The sequence below is a fragment of the Mustela nigripes genome, chromosome 10, assembly GCF_022355385.1.
Source record: "Mustela nigripes isolate SB6536 chromosome 10, MUSNIG.SB6536, whole genome shotgun sequence".
Lineage (NCBI taxonomy): Eukaryota > Metazoa > Chordata > Mammalia > Carnivora > Mustelidae > Mustela > Mustela nigripes.
The window spans coordinates 65,262,183-65,273,007 of record NC_081566.1 but is presented as its reverse complement, the minus strand read 5'-3'; the positions used below and the strand labels follow the sequence as shown (position 1 = coordinate 65,273,007).

General features: G+C 61.5%; 2 protein-coding genes across 6 annotated transcripts in view; one reads left to right on the top strand and one right to left on the bottom strand.

The window, feature by feature from the left end:
- Positions 1-1,864: 1,864 nt before the first annotated feature.
- NAXE (NAD(P)HX epimerase) lies at positions 1,865-4,247 on the top strand. The gene is made up of 6 exons (XM_059413655.1): positions 1,865-2,061; positions 2,151-2,259; positions 2,357-2,467; positions 2,544-2,657; positions 3,500-3,647; positions 3,993-4,247. The coding sequence occupies exons 1-6, from the start codon at positions 1,880-1,882 to the stop codon at positions 4,193-4,195; spliced, it is 867 nt and encodes a 288-aa protein (XP_059269638.1). The 5' UTR covers positions 1,865-1,879; the 3' UTR covers positions 4,196-4,247.
- A 327-nt stretch (positions 4,248-4,574) lies between these two features.
- LOC132025851 (G patch domain-containing protein 4) overlaps positions 4,575-10,825 on the bottom strand; it is a 6,980-nt gene continuing 729 nt past the window's right edge. For 3 of the 5 annotated variants that reach the window (XM_059413648.1, XM_059413654.1, XM_059413652.1), the window contains exons 2-9: positions 9,656-9,837; positions 8,339-8,474; positions 7,826-7,899; positions 7,631-7,723; positions 7,446-7,532; positions 6,102-6,193; positions 5,822-5,872; positions 4,575-5,631 (exon numbers count right to left, since the gene is read on the bottom strand). In XM_059413648.1, coding sequence (XP_059269631.1) covers positions 4,848-5,631; positions 5,822-5,872; positions 6,102-6,193; positions 7,446-7,532; positions 7,631-7,723; positions 7,826-7,899; positions 8,339-8,417 — 1,260 coding nt within the window. In that variant the 5' untranslated portion in view covers positions 8,418-8,474; positions 9,656-9,837 and the 3' untranslated portion in view covers positions 4,575-4,847. Of the gene's footprint in view, positions 5,632-5,821; positions 5,873-6,101; positions 6,194-7,445; positions 7,533-7,630; positions 7,724-7,825; positions 7,900-8,338; positions 8,475-9,655; positions 9,838-10,464; positions 10,610-10,631; positions 10,814-10,825 lie in introns of those variants that run through there. The other 2 variants (XM_059413647.1, XM_059413653.1) reach the window with 2 other exon arrangements.

The window sequence follows — 10,825 nt, the reverse complement described above, 5'->3', positions numbered from 1 at the left end:
GATGCGGGGCTCGATCTCAGGACCCTGAGATCATGACCTGAGCTGAAGGCAGAGGCCTTAACCCTCTGAGCCACCCAGGCGCCCCAGCTGTGTGGTCTTTGGAAAATTACTTGACTTCTCTGTGCTATAATGTGAGGATAAAGCCAGGTCATAGGACTGACAGGGTGAAATAGGTAAGCACCTGGAACTCAGCAGGGCTGCGATCACTGTGTCCTTCCTAAACTGGTTTTAAAGGCATTTCCCAAAGCAAACTCTGGAAGTCGGAAAGGCAGCGGTAAGATGAAGTTGGTCTTCTGCTCCTCCTTCCTCGGGACACCCCCCAGTGGCTGTCTTATAAATTCTGGGCATGTGGTGGGGTATGTGCGTGTCCCTGTTTTATTCCTACATCGCGACGGAATGAAGTCAGCCGCGACAGCGCTCTACCTACTTCCCCGCGGGTGGAAGGCCGCACCCTACAGGATAATACTTCAGAGTACAGACCAGCTCAAGCTGCTTGGACCCTAACTGCGTGGACCGTTGTCACGGTGTCGCTGGGCGTGTCAGTCAACACCTTGGAGCTTAGTTTTCTCAGTCTGGAACATGGGGCTAGTAACAGAGGTGCCACAAGGATAAAATGAGCTGATTCGTGTTAGCGCGGGGCACATGCTCAAAAAACACGCCTCGCACTGTGTTAGAGAAGAATCTTGAGGAGGCCCCTGGATGGCTCAGTCAGAAGACCCTATGACTCTTGATCTCAGGGTCATGAGTTCAAGCCCCATGTTGGGTGTAGAGTTTACTTAAAAGTAAAATCTTTAACAAAAATAAATAAAGGGGCGCCTGGGTGGGATAAGCCTCTGCCTTCGGCTCAGGTCATGATCCCGGGGTCCTGGAATTGAGCCCAGCATTGGGCTCTCTGCTCAGCAGGGAGTCTGCTTCCTCCTCCCTCTCTGCCTACTTGTGATCTCTTTCTGTCAAATAATAAATAAATAAATAAATAAATAAATAAATAAAAAGTGATCTTTACATCCTCATGACCTGGAGATCACCGGCCGCACGTTCCTCCCACGGAGCCGGCCAGGTGCCCCACCATAGGTATTATCTACCTTGATAAAGCGGGTAAACGCTGAGTATCAGGGAAGCGGGCCGCGCTGTGCTGGCAAGCAGAGGTGGGCAGGGGCAGCTAATGTGGTTGGGTCAGGGGTCCCAAACCTCACCACCAACAGCAGTCCACACGGCCTTGGGGTTAACTTTCAAGCCTCTGTGCTCCTTGCTTGCCGACCTAAGTCCCTTGGTCTGCAGCAGGACACCCCCTTTCCGAAAGGGCGCGAAGGGACTCCGGGGAACACTGGGCCTGGGGGGGGTTTGTGTTTACGAGCGGTTCACCGCCCGGGCACCGGCTTCTCCCGCACCGAGCCCCCACTTCTGGCGCCCCCCCCTTCAGACGCTCCAGGCTCGCTCGGACTGAAGGCTGGCCCTGGGGTACCGGTCCTCCCTGCTCCCAGGTCGCCGCTTCCTGAACGAAGCCCGGCTCCCTTCCCACCCGCGCCTGTGCCTCTAGCAGGGACCGTGCAGCGCGCGCGGCCAGCGGAGCGGGGAACCGCCGGCCGCGCCGGCGAGGAGCCGAGCTCCGGGCCGGCCTAGCGAGTGCCCGCACCGTCGCAGTGGGAGCTCACGGGATGCGGACACCGGCGGGCCCCGTCCACTCAGCCGGGCAGTGCTAGGGCAGGACCCCGGGCTGCCCGCCCCGCCACCGACGACCCAACACTACACACTGCGCGCAGCGCGGACCCGCCCCCCGGCCTGCGCGGCACCGCGTCTGCGGGCATGGGGGGCGGGGCGATCCCCGCGGCCCCGCCTCCGGGGGGCGGAGCCGGCGCCGCACATGCGCCGGGCGAGCTCCATGTCCGCGCTGCGGGCGCTGCTGGGGCTCGGGCTGCTGGCCGCCGGCTCCCATCTGCGGCGCGTCCCGGGCCAGGCCGGCGCCTGCCGTGCGGGGCCCGCGTGGTGGGGGACGCGGCGGCCGCGCTCGGGCGGCCCCGGTGAGTCGGCGGGCATGGCGAGCCCGGCGGTGAAGTACCTGAGGTAGGCGAGGCCGGGGCGGGCTCGCGGGGGGCGGGAGCGGGGACGGGCCGCGCGCGGGGCGCCGGGACTGAGGCTGGGGGTGTCCGCAGCCAGGAGGAGGCCCAGGCGGTGGACGAGGAGCTGTTCAACGAGTACCAGTTCAGCGTGGACCAACTAATGGAGCTGGCCGGGCTGAGCTGCGCCACGGCCATCGCCAAGGTCAGCGGCCTGGGCACCGCCGAGTGGCGGGGGACAGCGGGCCGGGCTGGCGCGAGGCGGCCCAGCGCCCCTGACTGCCCTCTGACCCCGCCTCCAGGCCTATCCCCCCAAGTCCATGTCCCGGAGCCCCCCCGCCGTCCTGGTCATCTGCGGGCCCGGGAATAACGGAGGAGACGGTCTGGTCTGCGCGCGGCACCTCAAGCTCTTCGTGAGTGTGTGGGCGAGGACCCGGGCGGCGGGGCTTCCGGGACCCGGGCTCGGACGATGCTTGTCCTCTCCTCCAGGGCTACCAGCCAACCGTTTACTACCCCAAAAGGCCGAACAAGCCGCTCTTCACAGCGCTGGTGACCCAGTGTCAGAAAATGGAAATCCCTTTCCTTGGTGAAATGCCCTCGGAGGTAGGTGGCTCCAGTGGGGTCCTCCCCTTCCCGAGACACCGCCGGTTCCTGCGCCTCCTGTTCCCAGGCCGAGCTCGCTCGCTGATCTCTCTGGAGGGTGGACTCCGTGCAGGCGGGGGCGGGGGGTGCCGATCTGGGCTGTTTGAGTAGGGGGAGCCCCTGCCAGTGGACATGCTCCATCAGTGCCCTCCTGCCCCTTCCCCGAAGCCCCTCTCCCTTCACTTCCCCGGTCAGTGCTCTCCCGCTGAACTCAGGACCTGTAAGCAGTAAACTGCCTCATCCTAAACCCCCTCCTTAGTCTACAGACTAGGGGTGGGAAGTGAGAACTTTGCTTTTAACACAACAGCGGAAGAGACTGGGATGGGGCAGAGAAGGCTTGTCCTGGGACCCCTGGGTGGTTCAGTTGGTTAAGCAGCTGCCTCAGGCTCAGGTCATGATCCCAGAGTCCTGGGATCGAGTCCCGCATCGGGCTCCTTGCTCGGTGGGGAGCCTGCTTCTCCCTCTGCCTCTGCCTGCCATTCTGTCTGCCTGTGCTCACTCGCTCTCTCTCTGATAAATAAAATCTTAAAAAAAATAAAAAGGCTTGTCCTGACTCCTGGCCTCAGGCCGTCCCCCCTGTACCTCCCCAGGGTCCGGCAGGCCCTCAGAACTGACCTGTCTGGACAAGCTCAGCTTGACCTAATCAGTGACCAGCTTGCACTAAAGTCTAGGCCCGAGATGCCTCCTAAATCAGTGACATTAGTTGTGCCTCTGTGAGTGGTGCATGCAAGGCACAGCCGTCTCCCACCAAGGGCCCCCTGTGGCTGCGGGCTGTGACCTGCTCCCCTTCCTGCCCCCCACAGCCCATGCTGATCGACGAACTGTACGAGCTGGTCGTGGACGCCATCTTTGGCTTCAGCTTCAAAGGCGATGTCCGGGAGCCGTTCCGCAGCATCCTGAGTGTCCTGCATGGGCTCACGGTGCCCATCGCGAGCATCGACATCCCCTCAGGTGCTGGGTCCAAGGAGGCTGGGGGGCGGGGGCGGGGGCGGGGCCGCCCGGAGGCCCCTCGGCCTCCTCCTCCTTGACCCAAGGCTCAGACCAAGCTTAAAGCGGGTCTGAAGGGGCAGAACACAGCTTTGTGGGCCCACAAAAGGGCCAGGGAGCAGAGCTGAGGACTACTGCCCGTATGTGTTGGATCCAAGCGACCAAAGCCCAGGAGGCCATGGAGCTTCAAGGACGTGACGCAGGTTCCTCAAGCAGGGACACGGGCCTCCCACTCCAGGCCGGGGGTAGAGCAGGGCACGAAGAGGGACAGATCTCGTCCGCTTTCCCTGAATACCGTCCTCTCCTCAGGGTGGGACGTGGAGAAGGGGAACTCCGGAGGGATCCAGCCAGACTTGCTCATCTCCCTGACAGCACCCAAAAAGTCGGCCACCCAGTTCACTGGGCGCTACCACTACCTGGGGGGTCGCTTTGTGCCACCTGCTCTGGAAAAGAAGTACCAGCTGAATCTGCCGCCCTACCCCGACACCGAGTGTGTCTACCGTCTGCAGTGAGGGGGGCCGGGCGGCTGTTCCTCCCAATAAAGACTTTGTGGCCCCCTCCCGACCCGCGGAATCTGGGGAGCTTTCCTGGCAGTAATGGGTGACGGGCGGCGGGAGCCAGAGTGCGACCTGGCAGACACGGGGCCACCTCTCCTTGGGGTCAGAACCGGCCAGGGAGGCAGCTGGGGCGTTTGGGTGCAACAAACAGGGACTTCCAGAGGCTGAGCAAGCTCCCAAGGGAGGTTCTCTGAGCTTTTCCCTCCCACTCAGCAGGGTGGCGAGACTATGGGAGGTGAACACAAGGAATTTCTTTGGAGGCGTCCAAGGAACCCCTGAGCTGTATTCAGAGGTTCCCCGGCTGGGAGTGGAGAAGCAGGAAGCTCACACAGGCTGGCGCGGAGTGGTTTACTCTAGTCTGGGGAGCCGGCGGCCTGCGTCTGCAGCGGCCCTGTCTGCCCGCAGCCCGAGCTCTCCCTCTCTGGGTTAGAAGCTTCAGGGGATGCTGCCCACACCCGGCTCTGAGCAGCTGGAGTTCACTGGTCCGCCTCCTCCTCCGGAGGGCACAGGAGACCCGGTCAACTCCGGTCCGAGTCCGCAGCTCCTCAGAAGGGGGTTCGTGGAGCCCCACACGGGCCTGCCCTTCACAGTCTGTTCTGCTTCTGTCTCACTCTCCGTCATCGCCGACTGCAGCAGCTCGTCCCCGCGGCCTCCGCTCGCCACGGCTGCCTGGGCCGGTGCGAGCCCGGCTCCCGGCCTCCCGAGCCCCGCCGCCCTCCTCATCCCCTTCATCCCTTACATCCTCCTCCTCCTCCTGGGGCCGTGGTCTTCTCTTCTTGCTTTTCCTGCTCTTCCCCTCCCCGTGCGCTCTGCTTGCTGCTTCCCAGGCCCCACCGTCCACAGCAGCCCCCTGCACTGCGTCCTCTGCGTGCACGTCCCCCTCCTCCGGCCGCCGCCGTCTCTTGTGTCTGTGCCGCAGCTTGGCACATGTGCCGCTCTCTGCCTGCTCTGTCCCAGCGCTGGCTTCAGCCTCCTGACTTCCGGCCCCTCCATCTGGGACCCCCGGCTCCTCTGCACCGTGCTGCCTCCTCTTTCTCTTCCTGTGGCGCTCATCAGCTCGTTCCCTGCTCTCCTGCTCTCCGGGTCCACTCGCCCGTGCGGCCCCCCTGTCCGCATCCCCCACCGCTTCTGGCTTCTGTCTGGTCTTCTTCCTGCTTCTCCCGTCAGCCTGGCTTGCGTCTCCCCCATACTCTTCTTCTGCTCTCCTGGCTGTTGCTATGGCATCTCTCTCTTTCTGCTTCTTTTTCTTCTTCTTTTTTTTGGGGGGCTTGCTCTCAGACTGTAGGTGAGGCGTCCCAGGGTCCTGGCCTTTGAGACGAGCCAGGAACGCCTGCTCCTGGGCCTCCAACCGGGCAAGCTTAGCCTTCATGGTGATCCCGAGACGAGCGGCCCTGAAACAGACAGGGCCCGGCTCAAAGCGAGGTACGGGGTGAACAGGCCTGGTCCTTGCGGGTGCAGGCAGCACTGGTGGAGGGAGGCGGGGGACCCCTCCCTGGGGTGAGAAGCGTACAGAAGAGGCCACCCCCCAGGGCTTGCGATGGGAAGGAAAGAAGGGACCCCAAGGAGCTGACCGCCACTTACTTGTGTGCCGTGCGCCCTTCGCAGGCCTGCAGCAGCATCTCATCGGTCAGACTGTTGGGGGGAGATGAGGAATCACAAACAGCTCGTGCAAAGGCCTGACCTCTCCTGCCCTCCGAAACCTCCCTTCAACACGGAGTCCCTGTTCAGGACCTGGCACTTTCTAGGTGCAGGGGAAGCAAAGATTAGTGTGACATAGTTCCACCCGAAGAAGCCCAGTCAGGCCTGAGACTTGGCCCTTTCTGTCCTCCCACACGCCCCCAGCACTAAAATGAGGTCTCACATCTTCGGAGGCTTGGGTCCCTGGTTGTCGTCATCACTGTGACTCTCCAAGTCCTTGTCTGGCTTCTCCCCACTTGACGTCAGTGTGGCCGTCTAGAAGGAGCAATCATGGGGGTGGACAAAGCCCCCTCAACACCACTGCCAACCCCTCTTCCCTCCCGGAAGCCCCCCCACCCAGAACAGGCAGCCACAGGTGCCGATCTGCCAGGCCCCAACATAGCTCCCTGGAGACCCACGGGGGGGGGGGGGGGGGGGACACAGCGTACCTCCACCCTAGCAGGAGGTGGGCTGCCAGGGCAGGGGTGGTGGCGGTGGAGCCCACTGGTGGACTCTGGGCACCCACTCATGGGTGGACACTGGGTCCTGGTGTCCCCTGATGTCATCCCATGGTGCTGCTCACCACCCTCCCCCATGCCTGCCTGCAGTGCTTGTAACTAAGACTGAGAACCTACTCTGGGCCAATGGGCTGGGACAGGAGCTGAAGAGGCACGAGACCAGTTGGCCCAGAAGAGCCGATGCGGGGGGTGGAGGACAGAACACAAGTGCTGCCTGTGCTGGAGGAGGGATACTGCTCCGACTTCAGGGTTTGGGGACATTTTGGGAACTCCGTGCGCTCTCGACAACCACCGCAAGTGGGCAGGTGAAGGGGGAAAGGCAGCAGGGCGCGCTAACGGCTGCGAGTGGGACCGGCACATGCAGAAACCTGCAGGTGGAAGGCGGCACCTTCAAAAGAATCCGATCCTGTCCCAAGGGCAGAGGCCCGAGAACGGTGAGAGCAGGACAAGACCGCAGGGCCCCGGGGAGCCAGACAACATCGGGACGGTCATCCTCGGTCAGGGACGAGCCAGAGCCCCAGTGCAAGGCGTTACGAGAGCGCTCTGGCCGCTGTGGCAGTGAACTGACTGGGCTGGGCAGTGAGACCGGGTGGGGTCTGGGTAGGAGGCTGTGCCGGCAATCGGCAGGAGAGGAAGGCCTCGGGGATGGGGAGAAACGGGAAGGCTTGCTGCAGAACACGGAGAGCCCTAGCATGCACCAGGTGGCTGTGGACCGGGAGTGGGAGTGGGATGGGGTCAGATAACCTGTCGGGTCTCCTCTGGCTTCTAAGTCCTCTGCACTGGACCTCCCCTCCTGCCCTGCTCTGGCGGCTGCCCGTGCCCCACCACCCAGGCCCCATCCCCAGGCCCATGGAACCTGAAAGTCTAATTCTGGTCGCGGGTCTGCTATCTAAGCAAGTGACGTCTGACAATGTTAGGATAGTTCCAGAAGAGCGAAGGAGGCATGTGAAGCAACGGTTCAGGCCGAGGGGACCAGGGAAGGAAAAAGGATGGACCCGAGCCCCTCGCACCTTCACAAACTTCTGATACAGCATGTTGGGCTTGGGACGACTACAACGGGTGGTCTCCTTAGAGAGATGCCTTAGCCGTACTCCATCCTGTGGGGAGGTACCAGTGAGTGGGGGACGTGGTGTGCCCCGCACCCCACACGTCCCAGACCTCCACGTCCACTCGCCCATCGATCAGCTCCCCGTACCTGCCCGGTTTCCACAACCAGGCCGGCTGCAGTCCTGTTGAACAGCTCATTCCACCAGTGGTCTGTGAACTCCTTGGCAGGGTCATGTCCCACCTGCCAGAGGGAGAAGTATGAACTCCGAGGACCGGTCCCTGCTCTGTCCCTGGGGTCCCCTTCTCCAGCCACACAGACCTCCCTCAGCCTGCCCAGTCTTACCCCATGAGTGTCCTGCTTCAGTGTCACCTTGAGGGCCTGGGTGATGCCATTCTCCTTCCGGCCCAGGCCTTTGCCTGCGGGACAGTGAGTGACCCGGTTTATTGTGCCGCCTGCCCCAAGCCCTCACAGCACGAACACATGCCACTCCTTGTCACAACGCACACGGAGCACTGGGGACACCCTCCAGTCCCCCTCCTGCTGGCGCCTCTCCATGCAGTGTCCCTGCCTTTGTCTGCGCCCGAGCCGTCTCTCCCTCGTGATTGTTTCAGGACAGAGGCCGCGACCCTTATTCCCCCCCAGTCCTCCCAAACACTTCTTTCTCACGACCCGCGGTCACATTTCTTCCACTCACCCCTTTTCTGGAAAAGTCAGAAATTTTCTTCTGCAATTTCCCTTTAAACTGGCTTTCCCCCTCCAGCTGAACGGACTACTTATGGATGGCCCAGGAGGAAGCTGCTCCCCTGGGCTCGAGCAGGGAGCAGGGGGGACGTGGAGGGGCCCCCCAGGGCTGACCTTGCGTCCATCCATGCTTCAGCAGCTGTTTCTCAGCAAACTTCATCCCATGACTCTTGACCTCTGGGGTGATGCTCATGGTGAGACAAGAGTCCCGATTCTCAGTCCCTCACAGGAGAAGACGCTGTCATCACCCCTTCAAGAGAAAAGGAGAAAGCGCCCAAATCATCCATCAGCTCCAGCCTGACTGCTCTCCTAAAAATTCTTTTCTGAACTTGGGGCAGAGACAGAGGAAGAAGGCCTGGTCTTTGCTGGGGGGGGGGGCTCCTGTCTGACCCCAGAGAGACCATCAGCATGTCCACAAGTCAAGCAGGATTGGTGTAACTAGTAACACCTAAGTTTACAGACTGCTCATCACGTGATTACTTCATTTAATTCTCCCAGCTCAGGAGGCGTTCTGGAACGTTCCATCCGGGAAAATAGCATTCCTCCTTTACAAAGAGAAAGTGTGACTTGCTCTGGGTCACACAGCTAGGATGTGTAGCAACTGAGCCAGACGGCCCGCCCTTGGAGTCCCGCTCTTTCCCGCCACGTGGTGACAGCCCCTGCAACTCACTGCCACACAAAACCAAAGCAATAAGGGATCTTTAGCCTGAGTCATGAGAATACTGAAGGGAGCCGTATCTCACAACCACGCTCCAGCACTCACGATACTCTCAAGTGTGGGGGCTCCGCGACTCTTCCTCGCTGCCCGTCTTCAATCTTGCTGCAACACCCTTTTTAAAACTGTCTAGCTTAGGAAGGGTACCCTTGAGGCCCCTGGGTGGATCAGTGGGTTAAGCTTCTGCCTTCGGCTCGGGTCGTGATCTCGGGGTCCTGGGATCCAGCCCCGCATCGGGCTCTCTGCTCAGCAGGGAGCCTGCTTCCCTCTCTCTCTCTGCCTGCCTCTCTGCCTACTTGTGGTCTGTCAAATAAATAAATAAAATCTAAAAAAAAAAAAAGACGAAGGGTGCCCTTACTGAGCATTTCATACATAACAGGTTGATTCCATGTATTGTTGTTGTGTCTTATTTAATGCTGATCGTCCTGTGGGTGGCTAACATCTTTAATTTACAAAGAAAACAAAGCCCGGGTCACAGAGCTAGGGAAGAGAGGGGAGCTGGAAAACAAGCCCAGGCTGCCTACCCGCCTCCACCGTGGCCTCTTCCTACCACGCCACAGTTACCAGCAGCATTTCTTTATCGTGGCACAGGTGCTCCTCCGTTTGGAACCAGATAATGGCATTATCCGGCTTAGACACTAAATCTGCCTCTGAAATGGTCAGGCTGGCTTATCACACAAGACACACAAAACTTGGGGCCACCACTGCTGACTCACTGAAAGTTAACTTGTATAAAGATGATTTATGATAAGGCGCCTTCCTGGCTCAGTCCGTTAAGCGTCTGCCCTCGGCGCAGGTCAGGATACCGGCTCCGGGACTGAAGAGCGGCAAATTCAGGATGACTTCCATTTCTGTTCACGGGTCTACGGTGAGGGGCGATGACCCAAAAGCCCGATTCCTTGAGAGGCCGACAGAAAAGCGGGGGGCGAAGAAATGGCTCTTGAGTTTATAAGGAAAGGAAAATTCGAACACTGGGGCCTTTCAGCCTCCAAACCCGGCCCCCCGGAAGGCATCCCGGGTCCATCAGCCCCCGGATTTTGGTGGAAACAACAGTAACATCGGACACTGTCCTTTCCTCGACGCCAGCCCGCGGACCGCTTTACACGGACCATCCTCTTCACCCTCGCGCCGACCTGCCAGGACGGGTTATCACCCACACTCGCAAACACACGAATCGCAGGGACGTTTACTCCTTGCCCAAACCCAACAGCCGACAGTAGAGGATCCAGGATCCCAGAACTGGTGTGAATGACCCCTCGGCCTCGCGGAGCCGCGCGCGCTCCCTGGCCTACGGCTGACCGCCCGGCCACCGGAATGCGCACGCCTGAATCGGCGCCGGCCGTCGTTCTCTGACCCCGCGCGCTCAAGGCCGGCGTGAACGCCTCAGCCGGTGCGACCCGGGGGCGTGCCCGACCGGCCGCGGACACTGCGGACGGAAGCTACGAGGCCCCAGGCCGCAGGGTCGCGAAGGCTGCGAGCGCGCGTCGGGAGCCACCTGCTCTCGGGTCAACCAGAGTTTTCTCACGTTAAAGCGGCCGGGGTCACTCTTCAGACCGCGGCTCCACAGGCCCCCCTCCCCGGTCTCTCGTCTCTCCTGCTGCAGCTCCACCCGGTGCGGCTACTGTCCTGACTCCGCCTTCACTCCCGAGCCCGGCCTCCGACCGCCACCGTCCGGAGGCGGTCGCCGCTTACCGTCAGCGCCGGGGCCCTCCGCGCGAACACGTGCGTCCTCCGGCCTGCGCGCCGCCATCTTCCCGGAAGCTGCAGGCCGGCCTCTCTAGGCCGCCCGTACCATAGAGACGCCCGCCCGCACCATAGAGGCGTCCGCCCGCACCATAGAGACGCCCGCCCGCACCATAGAGGCGCCCGCCCGCACCATAGAGGCC